Source organism: Prinia subflava, chromosome 17, assembly GCF_021018805.1.
Source record: "Prinia subflava isolate CZ2003 ecotype Zambia chromosome 17, Cam_Psub_1.2, whole genome shotgun sequence".
NCBI lineage: Eukaryota > Metazoa > Chordata > Aves > Passeriformes > Cisticolidae > Prinia > Prinia subflava.
Genome location: NC_086263.1, coordinates 15,497,960 through 15,512,385, shown reverse-complemented (window position 1 = coordinate 15,512,385; position 14,426 = coordinate 15,497,960). Strand labels below are relative to the sequence as shown.

The 14,426-nt window shown below is 61.0% G+C and overlaps 1 protein-coding gene across 1 annotated transcript in view; it reads right to left on the bottom strand.

Annotated features, from left to right (window-relative positions):
* Positions 1–14,426, bottom strand: part of GRID2IP (Grid2 interacting protein) — a 36,475-nt gene that overhangs the window by 15,154 nt on the left and 6,895 nt on the right. The window contains exons 3-8 of the mRNA XM_063414854.1: positions 14,161–14,315; positions 4,673–4,924; positions 3,149–3,234; positions 2,711–2,780; positions 1,182–1,276; positions 86–269 (exon numbers count right to left, since the gene is read on the bottom strand). Of these exons, the coding sequence (XP_063270924.1) occupies positions 86–269; positions 1,182–1,276; positions 2,711–2,780; positions 3,149–3,234; positions 4,673–4,924; positions 14,161–14,315 (842 nt within the window). The remainder of the gene's footprint in view (positions 1–85; positions 270–1,181; positions 1,277–2,710; positions 2,781–3,148; positions 3,235–4,672; positions 4,925–14,160; positions 14,316–14,426) is intronic.

The following is a 14,426-nucleotide window of genomic DNA, read 5'->3' as shown; positions in this document are numbered from 1 at the left end:
AGCTCTGTGAGCTGCCAGCCCAGCTCTGCCTCTGCCTGGCACGGGCACCGCTGCAGGTCCCAGGGGAGGGTGGAGCTGGAGTTACCGATGTTGGAAGAAGCCCTCCAGTGCCTTGCAGACGGTGAAACGCTCGGGCGGGGTCAGCAGGTGCTCCAGCTGCTGCGTGAACGTCCTTCCTTGGATCTTGATGCTAGAGGGGAGAATCTCTGCAACCCACTGCAGGGAGGTGAGGGCCGAGGAGCTGCTCGGGGACTCAGCAGAGTCAGAGTCTGCAAAAAAAATATTCCGTCTCTCCTTGGTTTGTTTTGAGGGCAGTGGAGCAGTTTGAGCGCCACGGGCTGTGTGCTTTGAAGTAGGTGGGGCTGGAGGGGGTTTGGAACAACCTGGTCTAGTGGAAGGTACCCGTGCCCAAGGCAGAGGGGTGAAATGAGATTGTCTTTAATGTTCCTTGCAACCCAAACTGTTCCAGGCTGCTGTGGCTCTGTGGAGCAGGGAGCTGGTGGGGTTGGACTGAGGGCACCTGCAAAGGAGCTGGGGCATCCCAGGGCTCCTAACGTGGGGCTGGGGGACCCCACTGCTGTCCCAGAGGGAAGAGCCAGTCCCTGCCTCCCGGGTCTGTGCACTCTGGAGCAGCAGCCCAGCAGCACAGGGACCCTCCAGCCTGCACAGGGCTCGGGAGGGGCGGCAGGGACCGCGCTGTGCCCGGGGCTCCTGCCCTGCACAGGCACCCTCCAGTGCCCCACAGCCCCAGCTCTCCTCCCAGCAGCACCATCAATTATTGATCCCTGCAGCAGGATAGCAGTCACACAGCACAGCACGGCACAGCTCAGCACGGCACAGCTCAGCACAGCTCAGCACAGCACGGCGCTGCCCCGGAGCCGGGTGCGCGGGGTTGGGTTACTGCGGACAAGGACGCGGCACACACCGCACAGGAAGGACACTGGCAAGGGACACCAGGACAGCCACACGGCGGGATGAGCCCTCCTGGAGGGCAGCCAAGCCTGAGCTCCAGCCCGATCCCACACAGCAGGGGCCACATGCCCCGGGGAGAGGAGCATCCATCCCGGGCAGCGCGTTAAACCTGCTCAGCCCGGGGAGGCGCTCGGCAATTCCCTCCTGCCTGGGAATTCGGGGGCTGGCACGGGGGCTCTACCCACGGACCCCCCTCCCTGCTCTCTTACCGCTGGAGAAGTTGACGATGCCCTCTTCCACCACCAAGGTGGGCATGGCCCCGCTGCCCTGCAGCATCGACACCACCTTGTCGTGGGAGCAGTTCCTGCGGGCACGGGAGAGCCCGGTCAGAGCTGCCCCAGGCATGGGAGAGCCCGGTCAGAGCTGCCCCGGGCACGGGAGAGCCCGGTCAGAGCTGCCCCAGGCATGGGAGAGCCCGGTCAGAGCTGCCCCGGGCACGGGAGAGCCCGGTCAGAGCTGCCCCGGGCACGGGAGAGCCCGGTCAGAGCTGCCCCGGGCACGGGAGAGCCCGGTCAGAGCTGCCCCGGGCACGGGAGAGCCCGGTCAGAGCTGCCCCGGGCACGGGAGAGCCCGGTCAGAGCTGCCCCGGGCACGGGAGAGCGCTGGGGACACACGGCTGGCACCTGCCTCCATTTATCCGGGAAACCCCTCAGAGCCAGAGGGGTTTGGGCCCCGCTGTGATCCCCTGGATTCTCTCCATCTTTGCCGGTTTTCCCTGTGCTGCACAGGGAGGAGCCCCGAGGGCCAGCCTGGATCCTGCCCCACCAGCAGGCTCCCCGCTCTGCCTGCACCAAGGAATAACCATGGGAATGCCACTGGGCACCCTGAGGAGTGCCACGGCACAGGAAGGAAGAGTTAAGCTACACCCAGACCCAGAAAATGATTTTTCCTTTAAATGACACAGCGCTGCAGGTCTGTCCTCACCTGTCCTAATTCTGCATGAAAATAAAATGCGAGGTGAATATAAAGTGTAATTTTGTAGGTGAGAAAATCTTGGGATGCCCTTGGAGAAGGGCATGGGCCAGGCTGGGACAATGCCTGCCAAAAACACGGCTCAGAGGACAATCCTCAAGCTGGTCTCTATTTTCTGGCTGTGCTGCATCAGCCAACAGTTCGCTGGATCAGCTGAAACGTGAGAACCTGAGCCCTGACAGAAGCAGCATCAGTTTAACCTTTAAATATTAATCACTCTCTTGTCCTGTAACCCTTTGCTCTTGGTTTTTATGCAGAAGGACACACCCGAGGACACAGGGGCTGCTGCCCTGCACTGCGAGGAGCACAAATCCCTCTGGTCCCGTTGCTTGGGTGCACAGACAATATACAGAATTAACTTCTGGGTGCAAAAGGGATTCCCATCTGGCTTTAAGCTCATGATCCCGTTGTGGGAGTGATTCATGGGCTGGATGGGCTCTGCTGCTTTCCAAAGCAAAACCTCAGGTGTTTAACACATCCAGATTAACTCAGAGGAGCTGAAATTGGGGTCGGGGATGGGCTGCAGTCAGAACCCAGGTTATACAAACTGTCCTGCACAGAAAACTCAGAGGAGGAGCAGGGATGGAGCAAAATGCTCCTCTTAGAGCCAGATTTTGTACAGGAGCACTAAAGGAGGTGTCCCCAGCTGTCCCCACAGGGCAGCACATGGGGACCAGGGCCAGCAGCTCCTGTTTCCCTTGCCCAAGAGTGACCACAGCGTGTGCTCAGCCCCTGCCCTGCCCCGGGTGCCCTGCACAGCTCCTACCTCATGTCCAGGCCGTTGAGGAACAGGATCCTGTCTCCAGCTTTGAGAGCAGCCTTCTCCGCCGGGCTCCCTACAGGCACACGGACAAAGGGGCTTCAGCTGCAGCACCCCTGGCTGGGGTGGGGGTCCAGGACACCCCCAGGCAGGGCACCCCTGCCCCTGCGGGATCTGGGTGGGCTGGGACTGTTCACCCAGCTGGGTGCAGCACCAGTCTGCACTGGGAACACTGGAGTCAGTGTCACTGAACACATTTCCCACTTCTCAAAACAAGGAGTAAAGCCAACCTAAATTGTACCAACAATGCTCATTATTCCACTGGAAAAGCTCCACCACCGAGCCTTGGAAAAGTTCATTTTGCTCTTTTTTAGCAAACAGCACTTCACATTTCAGCTTCAGACCACAGACCAATAAGTGATCCCCTGAATCTCGTGTTCTTACCTGGCAGGACAGACTCGATCCACACCGGGGCATGGCCACGGAGCGTGAAGCCAAAGCTCCTGTTGCCCTTGTAAACTCGCACAGTTCTGTGGGTGAGGAAGGCAAACAGGACATCAGAGCACAGGAGCCAGCCCTTGTTTCCTTCCCCAGCCCCTCCACAACCCTGCCAGCCCAGGTTCTCCTGAGTGCTCAGGTCCCCAGTGCTCCCAATGTCCCCACAAGGTCCTGTTTGATACCAAAATGTCCTTCAAATGTGATTTTAAAGTGGAATATGGGATATATATATATGTATAAAAGCTAAAAATCATCTGGTTCCAACCTCCCATGGCAGGGAGTTGGAATTGGATGATCTTTGAAGGCTCTTCCAACCCAAAGCAGTCTGTGATTCTTCATTACAGAGAGTTAGAGAGACAATGTGGTTCAGGGAGCAAAGGTCTCATAGGCTGATGAGGGAGGAATTGAATTCCTCCAGGAAATTTTGGAAGGAGCATTAGGAAATCTCCCTGCTGGGAGGCTGATTGGAGCTGGGAGTTGTTCCCGCAGGGAGCTGGGGAAAGGTGGAATTACTGAGCTCATTTCCATCCAGTGGGATGCAGTGCTGGGAGTGGATTTTGGACAGGTCACACGAAGATCATCCTGGCAGGGAGGTGGGCTGGGGCTGGGCGCCCTGGGTTCCCCAGCCCCGGGCAGGATCGCAGGCAGCAGGCGGAGCCCCGCGCCCTGGGGCTGCCGCGCTCCGGCCATCTGGGCACGGGAAGTGGGTTAATCCCTGGCTGCGGGGATTGTCTGTCCTTCCTCCCACAGCCTCCGCCCAGACACTGCTGGGGCAGGGCCAGACGTGGACTCGGAGAACCAGGGAACCTTAGGGGTGGAAAAGACCTTTAAGGTCATGAAATCCAACTGCCAACCCGGCACCAGCCCCGTGTTCACCTCTGAGCCGTGGCCTCGAGTGCCACATTCACCATTTCCTCTACAATTCCAGGAGTGGGGACTCCAGCACTGCCCTGGCACCTGTGACAATCCCTAACAACCCTCGCTGTGAGGGAACTTTCCCTGATACCCAAACTAAACCTCCCCTGCTGCAGCTTGAGGCCGTTTCCTCTCATCCCATCACTTGTTACCTGGGAAAAGAGACCAACCCCAACCTGGCTCCAACCTCCTTTCAGTCTGCTCTGTGCCCGGGTACCCCAAATCCTGCTGGCACAGCCTGCATCTCAAATCCTGCTGGCACAGCCAGGTACCCCAAATCCTGCTGGCACAGCCTGCATCCCACCCAGCAAGGAGCAGACCTCCTCCCAGCCTGCAGGTCACACCTCAGCTCATCACACAGCTCCTCCCAGCCCGCCCTGCAGAGCTGAGGGGACACAGATGGTGCCCCGGAGCTGGGACAAGGGGCACGAAGCTGCCCAGCCCTGCAGAGGGAGAGGTCTTTGTTCACCCTGATCCCAGGAGGGTTTCACACCGAATGCCCCTCCCGCATTCCACTGCCACCCACGCCAGCCCGGGCCCCAGGAGAGGTGTTACCTGCGGGCAGCCCCCGAGGCCACATTGCTGGTGATGAGCGAGGTGGTTTTGCGCAGGCTCTTGCTGAGCTCCTCGTGGCTGCGGGGCACGGAGCTGGCGCGGGTGGACACGAGCAGCCGCTCCTGGTGGTCCTCGCTGCGGCTGCGGCGCAGGCGGTTGCTGTGCTCGCTCTTGGAGCGGCACAGTTTGCTGATGAGGCTCTGAGACACCACCTCGTCAAAGCGCTGCCGGTGCTTCTTGGGGATGAAAATCCTGGGGGAAGAGGCAAGGGAGGAGAGTGAGGAGCAAGGCAGAGGCAGCTGCGGCACAGAGCTGCAGATCCGGGCACCCCTGCAAGGGAAGGATCAGAGCCCCTCGTGTGCGCTTGGCCTCAGTGCTCACAGAGCTGCGAGTGCAGGGCTGGGGACACCAGAGGTGCTGGGGACACCAGGGGACACCAGCTGCATCTCTTCCCCCATCCTCTGCATCCAACATTGCTCTGTTGGAGCAATGATGTCAGACCCCTCCTCCAGACCCTTTTCTTCCCCAGCGCGTTCTGGGACCCCCCAAATGGTTGTTCCCCGTCTCCTGCCCCAGACTCTGCTCTCCTGAGCTCCACCCATGAATATTCCCCCATCCCAGCTCCCTCCACTGCCAGGCAGGAGCCTCGTGCCCTTGGGAGATGATGGTGCTGCAGGGATGGGGACAGTGATATCGCAGGCAAGGGGACACCCCTGGGAACTTGCTCTGTTCCAGGTCACCTCCCCTCTAGGAGCAGCCAGGTGGCCTTTGTGGCCCTGCAAGGACCTCCAGGACACTCACAGGATGCACGGGGAGTGCACAGCAGGATCCAGGAGGGAGGGAGGAGGCGCCGCTCCCACCTGGGCCCAGGTGAGCTCCATAACCCTGGGACACACTTCATCCTTCCCTTTCCCACAGTCACAGCAGCCAGGCCCCGACACCTGCTCACCTTCCCCTACCCTCTGCTGGCACATTTTGGGGCTTCTGGAGGAGCTGCCATCTCCGAGTGTTTCTATAGCAACTCCTGCAGCTGCAGCCGCTCGTTAGACAAAATAATCTCGTGAGGTTCGGCAGCTTCGTTAGCGCCCGGCACCTCGGGTGTGAGAACACGGCCGGTGCTGCCACAGCCCGGGGGTGTGAGCACATCCCCCTGCCTGGGGAGCACGAGTTGGGAACTGGGCCAAACTGGTGCCAGGGGAGCCAGGGAAAGCTGCTCTGGCACCAGCGGGACACAGCTGGGGCTGCCAGGGGATCCCACAGGGCTCCCTCCGGCAGCTTCACCAGGGGAACACAAAAACCTGGGCGGAGACAGAGGAGGGGAGGCTTCAAATCCCAAATCTGCTGGGACCAGGACATCTCTATTTGCCCCAGCAAAAGGCAGAACTCAAAACGAGCTGGTGCAGGAGAAGACAGAGCACAAGGCACCCGAGGCTGGCAGATGCTCACGCAGAGCATTTGGTGACAATTTAATATAAGTAACGCATTGGTGCAATTCACAGGCACATTTTGTGATTAGGCAGCAACTAGAAAAGAGTGAAACTGTGCTAAAAAATAGTTCACCCTGTGGGACAGGGGAGGATGTGGGTCCCCCAAGCCTCTGCCCCGGGCTGGGCACCCACCAGGGAGAAGTCCGGGTTCCTCACAGGCAAAATGAGCACAATCCCATTTAATTGCCCAAATTAAATCGTCCTGCTCGTTCCAGCAGAGCTGTCCCACTTTGCACGAGTCTCTGCTTCACCTCTGGGCTGAGGAGCTCAGCTCCAGACCCGGCCCAGGACCTGGCAGAGCACTGCTCCAGGACTGGCTCAGTGCTGGAGCCCAGCAGTGCCCAGAGAGGAGAGATCTGACTACTGCTACAAACAATCCCACCAAAGCAGGCACAAGGGTTTCCCTGGCTGTTCCTGCAGTGTCCTCCATCCCACGGGACAAACCTGGCTTTGTCCATTGGCATGGCCCCAAGGAGCAGCACCCACCTGGGGCTTCCCTCTCCCAGCAAATCCCACCGGGATTCACGGAGCATGGATGTGCCCACCCCGTTTGTGGGGGTCAAGCAGGGGCAGGGTCATACAGTGCCAGCCTTGTGCCTTCAGCTTCCCCTTCCTCTCCTCCTCCTCAGGTGCTCCAGGTCAGAGGGGATGGGAAGGGCACCCCCATCCCTGAGCCCTGTGCCCGCTTCCTTGCCCGGTGCTGCTGTGCCCCAGGGCTCCAGCCCTGCTCTGCAGCTGCCTCTGCACTCATTGGGAGAGCTCAGTCTGCTCCAACACACGGATGTGACTTCAGGGCATTTTCCAGGCCGGGAAAGGCCCCAGATGCTCCAGGCTGCTTTTCCTTCAGCCCATCCCCAAAGCAGCCCAGCCAGGATGGTGGCAGAGTGCCACTGTGCCCGTCCCCTGCCCTCGGCTCCTGCTGGGGCTCCCTTTGGTGTGGTGGGCACCCCTCAGCCCGTGCCAGGCTCTCACTGCACAGCTCCCAGCTGGGTCTCTCCAGCTCTGCACAGACTGTCCCATTCCTGCAGCCCACCCTCATTGGGAGCTGTCATGTCCCAGCCGTGCTCCAGACAGCCCCTGTCACACACACACATGTCCTGCGAGGGGCACCGAGCTCTCCCGGACAGTCCTGGCCAGGATGGCGATGCTGGGGCTCAGAAGGACGGGACGTGTCCCCTTGGGAGGGCAGCAGGGGTGGCCCCAGCCTGGCCGGGCTGGGTGAAGCTGCCAGGAGTTAGCTCAGGGGAGCGAGGGGACACCGGGCCTGGCTCCATCACAGCCCCAGCCCCACGTCCTCACCCCCCGGGCTGGCCCACAGTCCTGGGGACAAGGCAGCCCCAGACGGGCCCTCCCCAGCTCTCCCCACCCCGACTCCCATCCGAGCCTCGCTCCACTCCCCCACAGCCGGTGCCACGGTGGGCGCGGGGCCGTGGCGGGGCTGTCCCGGGGACACAGTAGGGTCCCCATAGCCCCCCAGAGGCAGCAGAGCCACCCCAGGGTGCTCTGCCAGCACCCGCATGGGCGGGCACCCGCGGGGCGGCGGGGCAGGGACACGTACCGAAAATGCCGGGAGAAACTCCGGTCCTTTCCCATTTGTCAGGGTGCGGCGGAACAAAAGGGAGACGCTTCAGATCCTCATGCAGCTGAGGCTCAGGCTCGGCTCACGCCCACGACGCGGCCGCTCCGACAGCCCGGGCGCGCAGCCGGTGCCGCCCGCCGGGGCAGCCCCGCCGTGCCCGGGGCCGCGGCCGGGAGCGCCCGCACCTCCGCCTGTCCCGGCCCTCGGGCCGGCTCCGCCACGCTGCCAGCCCCGGGGGCAGCTCCACCATCGGCCGGGAGCCTCCGCTGGCGTCTGCCGGGCTCCAGCGCTGCCCTCGCTGCCCGCTCTGCCCCGGCTCGCAGCCGCCAACCCTCCCTCTTCCCCTAAAAACTGCAGGCGCTGTAATTTCCAGCTGGAACGATCTCGCAACAGAAAGGAGGGCACGGCTCGGCGCCGAACTCCGGGGGGATGCCTCCCTGGTGCTAATTAGTTGACTTCTAAAGTGCTTGTGTTTAAATTACGTGCCGCAGTAAGGGGTGAGAAAAGGCGAACGGCATCAGGGGTGCGGGTTTGGGGAGGTGGAGCTGCCAGGCTGGACCAGCACCGGAGCCATGGGCCCAAACCCCCGCACGGAGCATCCTTCACCCCCAGGGTAGCACAGCAGCGCTTTCCAGTAGGAATAAAAGAGAAAACCCTTCTTTAATTTAAATAACGCCATCTTTAAGCACATCACTGGCGTTTGATGAAGAGGATGTGAAGCTTCCCAGAGCTGTCAACATCACACACAACCTCCAGGTAGCAGCAAAAGAAGGAGACAGGGAAAATGTGTGGTTTTAGCCCCAAAACAACCAGCAAAGGCCTGACCTTGAGTCTGTCAGTTGTGCAGAAAAACACGTCCCAGCGTGGATTAAAACACTGAGCTACACTTGGATTATGTCTGAACTGTGGAAACCGCTACCGGTCCCGAAAAGCTCTGCTGGTCCGGCTCAGTGCTAAAATCTGGGAGAGAAAACTCCTGCAGGCTTTGCCCCCAGAACAGGAATTCTGCTCATGAACCCCAAATTCTCGAACCCCATCTACCCGAGTGTGTGGGACGGGGGTCAAGCCCCAGCAGCTCCCCCAGCTCCAGGGGATGCGGAGCCTCCAGGCTCTCCAGGACTCGCTCCAGCCCGGCAGCAGCACGGAGCTGGGATCCCATTCCCGTTCTCCCCGTGCTGGGAGGCTCCACAATCACTGCTCTGCTGCAGAGGTGTCGCAGACGGGAGCACTTTCCCCAGTCACCAGGAATGAAGGAGCTTTTCCGCCCGGGAGTGCAGACAGGCTGGGATGCAGTGGCTGAGCACAGGGGCTGGGAGCCCTCTCAGCCCTTCCCCGGCTACCCTGCTCCTCCCTTTGGGGACAGCCCAAACCCCCGAGAGCTTCTGGGGAGGGTCACCCTCTCCTGGCACATCCCTGCTCCAGCTCCAGCTACGATTCACCAGAGTCCCCCCCGAGCAGATCCACACCCCGTGCCTGGCTGGGGGTCTCCTTCCCCATCAGCACCCCAGGGTGCCCTCAGCTGTCCCAAATCCAGTGTCTCTGCACCCAAACCACGAGCTGGTGGCTTTGTCCTTGCCCTGGCAGGGACAGGCAGTCCCACAGCTCCGGGGACACGGAGACCTTCAAAGAAACCCCCAGAGAGGCTTTTCCTGCAGCTCCTCTCTGCTTTCCCTGTTCTCTTTAAGACACTCATCCTAAGGAACCCCTTCCCAAAATAAAAGTTGTGACTCCAGCAGGGTGCAGGCGGGCCAGGCTGATCCCATCTGCATCCCAGCCAGAGTTTGATTTGCCAAAGGAATTTAATCTCCTATCAGGAGATTTCGCACCGAGGCATTTTGGTCATGACCTATTTGAACTCCGCCAATAAAAAAGGAACTCGCTCCCAATTGTCTCACTGGTGACACGTTTTGTTCCCTGCTGCCCTAATTCCCCTTTTTTTTTTTTTTTTTTTTTTGGGCAGTTGAGCATATGCTGGGCCATCAGATTAGGTTGTTTTTTTTTTAATGGAAGCAAACAAGAGCTGCTTTTCCTCCATTAGCATCCTGTGATCCAGGTGGTTTTCCAGTGGGAATGCAGGGACCATGGACAGGAGGACAGTGTCCCTGTCAGCATCAGGGACTCAGGGGGTCTCCCTGCTCCATCCACAGCCAAAAGAGCTGGAAGCCCCCCCAGCTTCCTCCCCATGGAGGGGATTGAGAAGCAGGGAAACAGCACAATCCACAAAATATAAATCCTGATGGCTGAAATGAAATTTCTGATCCAGGGCCGGTCACAGATGGCTGGAGCAGTTTAATACAGGAACACGCCAAGCAGTTTTATTGCCGTGCAAAACAAGCGGAGACAAATAGATGGTGTTGGGAGCGTCATTAACGCGGACTCGGTGGAATTTCTCCCGTAATTAGGGAGCCCCCGAGGGGCAGCGATTTCGGCTGTGTCAGGGATCAGGAGTGGCTGCGATGGGAGCGGGCTCAGCCCAGCCCAGCACAGCCCCCTTGGCTTTTCCCCGGGAGCAAACGGAGCCAGACAAAAGCAGTGAGGAACAAACTGCCCCGAAGTGTCCTACCCACAGCCCTGAAGCACCACACGGCTTACAGGAGAGCCAGGACAGCGTCTCACAGTCCAAACAGAGCCAGAGCTTTCCCCGAGGATGCGGGTGGCATCCCCCATTAACAGGACATTGTTAACGGGACAGTGGCTGTGTCACCATCACCTCCATTAACAGGACGGTGTTACCGGGACAGTGGCTGTGTCACCATCGCAGCCCGTTGTTATTCCAGCACTGCGGCTCGGAGGGGAGGACGGGATCTGAGTTTCCCCCCCAGTTCTGCAAACAGAAGTTTTTGACCCAAACGGTGCTGCCAGGGGCGGGTGCATCCCTGTCCCGGCACCGCCGGGAAAACACACGCTGCAAGAGGACACAGTGCCCGGGACGTGGGGGTGAGCGAGTGCCACAGCCCTGGGGGACACCGAGGAGGATCCCCCGTGTCCCGCTCGGCTCCGAGGGTGACTCCCGCCCCCAGAGCCGGGGATGGGCTGGGAGTGCTGGCGGCAGCTCTGCAGAGCCCCGGGTGCGGAGCCGGCGCCGCCGGGACGGCGGCTCTGCCCTGGTTTGAAACCAGCTCAGGAATCAGAGCAGCACCAAGGGACGTGACCCTCTGAGACCGCGACCGGCCCGAAATAACCCATCCCGAGCGGGCACAGCTGGCCCCGGCGCGGGGAGCAGAGGGGACAGACCCCGCCGAGCCCCGCGCTCCGCTGTCGCAGGCGATGGGATAACCCAAATTAGAGCCTCCCCCTCCTGGCGGAGTCCGTGAGCGGAGCAGCTCCGAGGCAATACGGGCGCTAAGAGTTAATTAACTTCCAGCACACCTTGTTTTCGCAGTGCCAGGGGCTGCCACGTTCCGGAATTAACCTGATTTAAACCCATTTCCCTCACTCCCGGGAAAGGTGCGCTCGTTACTCACCCGAGGCAGCTCATCTTCCCCCCCGGCAGCCGGATCTCAGCATCCTCGGGCAGAACTACAACTGTGCACTTTGCCTGCACACATCAGCCATATGGGCAGGGGCCGGCAGCGGGAGGACCCGGCACAGCACGTGCATTATCCCCGCTATTCACAACCAGGCAGATGAAAAAAATGTCAGCAAATTAAAATCTGCGGGAGCTTAATGCTGGGCAAATGGGATGAAATCCATTTGAGATAAAAAGAAAGGGTAAAAAAAATACAAATCCGATGCTGGATGCAGCCGGGCTGGAGGGCAGAGGAGCCGCGGCCGCAGCCCCGGGTGGATCCGTGTGCTGACTCGGGGGTCTGGGGTTAGCGGAGCCGCAGCACCGTGGAGGGAGCGCGGTACCGCCCGGGGGGAGCCCAGGGAGGGGACAGCAGGGGAGGGGACAGCAGAGGACAGCCGGCAGCAGCAGTAGCACAGAAATAAACACAGCTGGTGCAGAGGGAAGATCCAATCAGGCCAGCGCGAGGGTCAGTGGGAGACGGGGATGCACCAGCGCCTGGCCCTGCGTGCCAGGGGACACACGGGCACACAGCCTGCCACCAACCTGTGCCCACGCCAGCGCAGCTGCCTGCCCGGGGCATGGAACAGCGACAGGGACCCTTGTTGGCATCACCCCGGCATCCATGCCAGCCCCTGGGGCTCATCCCAGGCCCCCGAGGCCCCTCTCCTCCAGGGTGTGCAGGGCCAGCAGCATGGGGATCACCGGGCTGTGCAGGACTGTCCCTGCCTCAGGTGGGCACAGCCCCTGCAGAACTGGGCACAGCCCCTGCAGAACTGGGCACAGCCCCTGCAGAACTGGGAACAGCCCCTGCGGAACTGGGAACAGCCTGCCCATGGGGACTCCCGGGGTACCGACCCCTCCCTGGGGGGATCCCACAGGACCAGCCCCGCTGGGGCAGGCCTGATGGGCTCTTCTGCCCCCATGGCACCCACGGCACTGCCCGGGGTGGCTGCCCTGTGCCCCAGCACAGCACCATGGCCATGCCAGCACCCCCACGCTGCAGCCACCCCAGAGCCCGTGCCAGAACTGGGACAGACCTGCATGAAACCCCCACGGCCCTTCCCAGCCCCTCAGGGCACAGACCCCAGACCCCTCCTCAGTCACCACAGACTGAACCGGCTGGAATCACCCAAGGGATCCACAGCCCCTGAATCCAGAGCTCCCGGGAGCTGCTCACCACCTTCAGTGAGAGTAACAGCAGGGACAGCTCTGGCTTGGCAGCAAAGCCATCAGACAGACCCCGGGATCAGCAGCTGGGATCAGGCACATGCCTGGCACTGCCCCCAGCACCCACAGCTGGGAAACCTGGCCTCCAAGGCACCTTTTTTTTATTTATTTTCTTGACTTCATTTCATTAAGACTAGACAGTAAATCTTTTCCCTGAGCTAAATATTTCATTTCCATTAAACCCAGATTAGCTGCCAGATCCACAGCGCCCCTTGCCCCAGCCCTGGCCTTAACCTTTCACATGGGGGCAATCAGGGGGTTTGACCCTGTTTTGGGGAGCCATAACGGGGTGCTGGCCCTGGCATCACAGGCTGGGCATGGGGCAGGCTCCAGATGCAGGCACGCTCTCCTCACTGACACAGGGATGGCGGGGACAGGGACATCCTGGGGGAACCTGCTGTGCCCCCCACAGAGGGTCTTGGATCCGGAAGAAGATTTGGACACTTATTCAAATCCCCTCTGTGGGGGGAAGTAATCCTGTGTAATTCCCCAGGGATGATGACAAAGGGGATATCCGAGGCATTTGAGGTATTTTCATGGATCTTGCTGAGGGAAAGAATTTTCCTGAATTGTGAGTGGTGGGGGCTTATTTTTTGATTTCGTTTGGAGTGATGGTTCAGGCCTGGCTCGGTGCCATCCCTGCCCCCAGCCCCAGCTGTCAGCAGGTCGGGTCTCTCCAGAACGCTCAGTGGGGGCAGGACAGGCTGGGCACGGGCACCTGGACAAGGGCACTGCGGGCAGCTGACAGTGCCCTCTGCACCCTGCCCTGCAGGGTCTGTGTCCATTGTCCCTGGGTGTGCAGGGCCCTGGGGGACCCCCACACAGTCACAGCACTGGGGGACACTGTGTGGCCAGGGCCCCCAAACCACTCCTGCCACCCTCCCCATGGCCGGGTCGTGGTGGAGACCCCGCACGGGGACGTTGTTATGGAAACTGTAATATCCTGCAATTCCTCTGATTAGAGCAGGAATTGGAAAGCTGGGCCCGGAGCGAGGCCAGATGGAGACCTGATTCCCTAATGGCCGTGGTCTCAGCCTGGCTGTAATCCCACCACGTGTCCCTGTGCCAGCAGCAGCTCCAGCCCAGGAGCAGCACAGGGGCTCCAGAGGTGCCGGGGAGCCCAAGCCGCAGTGGGGCATTGCCAGGGCATCCCGGGATGAGTGACCACTCCCTGGCACCCTGGGTAGCCCACGGCCCCAGCAGAGACCCCCCAGCCCCCTCACTGCCAGGGCTGCTGGCAGAGCTGGCCAAGCCCTCGCCTGTAGCAACTCTCAGAACTCAGATTATTTCCTGGCCAGGCTTTTGGAGAATCTCCCGTGGCTCTGCAGCTAATCCCATCTCCCAAATCATGCCCAGGAACAGGAGCCACTTCCCCTGCTGCAGGCAGAGGCAGTGGGGTGCAGGCCCCCCACACACCCTGGGCAGGAGGGCTCAGGGGTGCTGGGCTCCCAGCCTGGCTCAGCTGGCCCTTGGAAAGCTGGTTGGCTTTTTCCCTGCAGGACCCTCCTGGCCTGCCCTGCACAGCCCTGCACAGCCCTGCACAGCCCTGCACAGCCCTGCACAGCCCTGCTCAGCCCTGCTCAGCCCTGCACAGCCCTGCCCAGCCCTGCCCAGCCCTGTTCCCCCGCAGCAGCAGGCTCGGGCAGCCGTGCTTTGATGGCAGCGTGGGGGTGGCCCCTCGTACCTGATGCTGTCGATCAGGGGCCGGTGGGACTCCCGGGTGAGCACCAGGCACAGGGCGTGGGCCAGGCACTCCACCCTCCTCTCGGCCGCGTACTGCTTGAGCACGGCGAACAGCCTCTCCTTCAGCTCCGGCTGCTCCCCCAGGACCGCGTCCACCTGCAGAGGGGAGCCGGCACAGGGCAGGGAAGGGGCGCTGAGCAGGAGAGCGTGGAACTGGGGCAGGGCCACTGCCACACGGAAAATGTGTCCCACTCCCTGCTCAGCCCA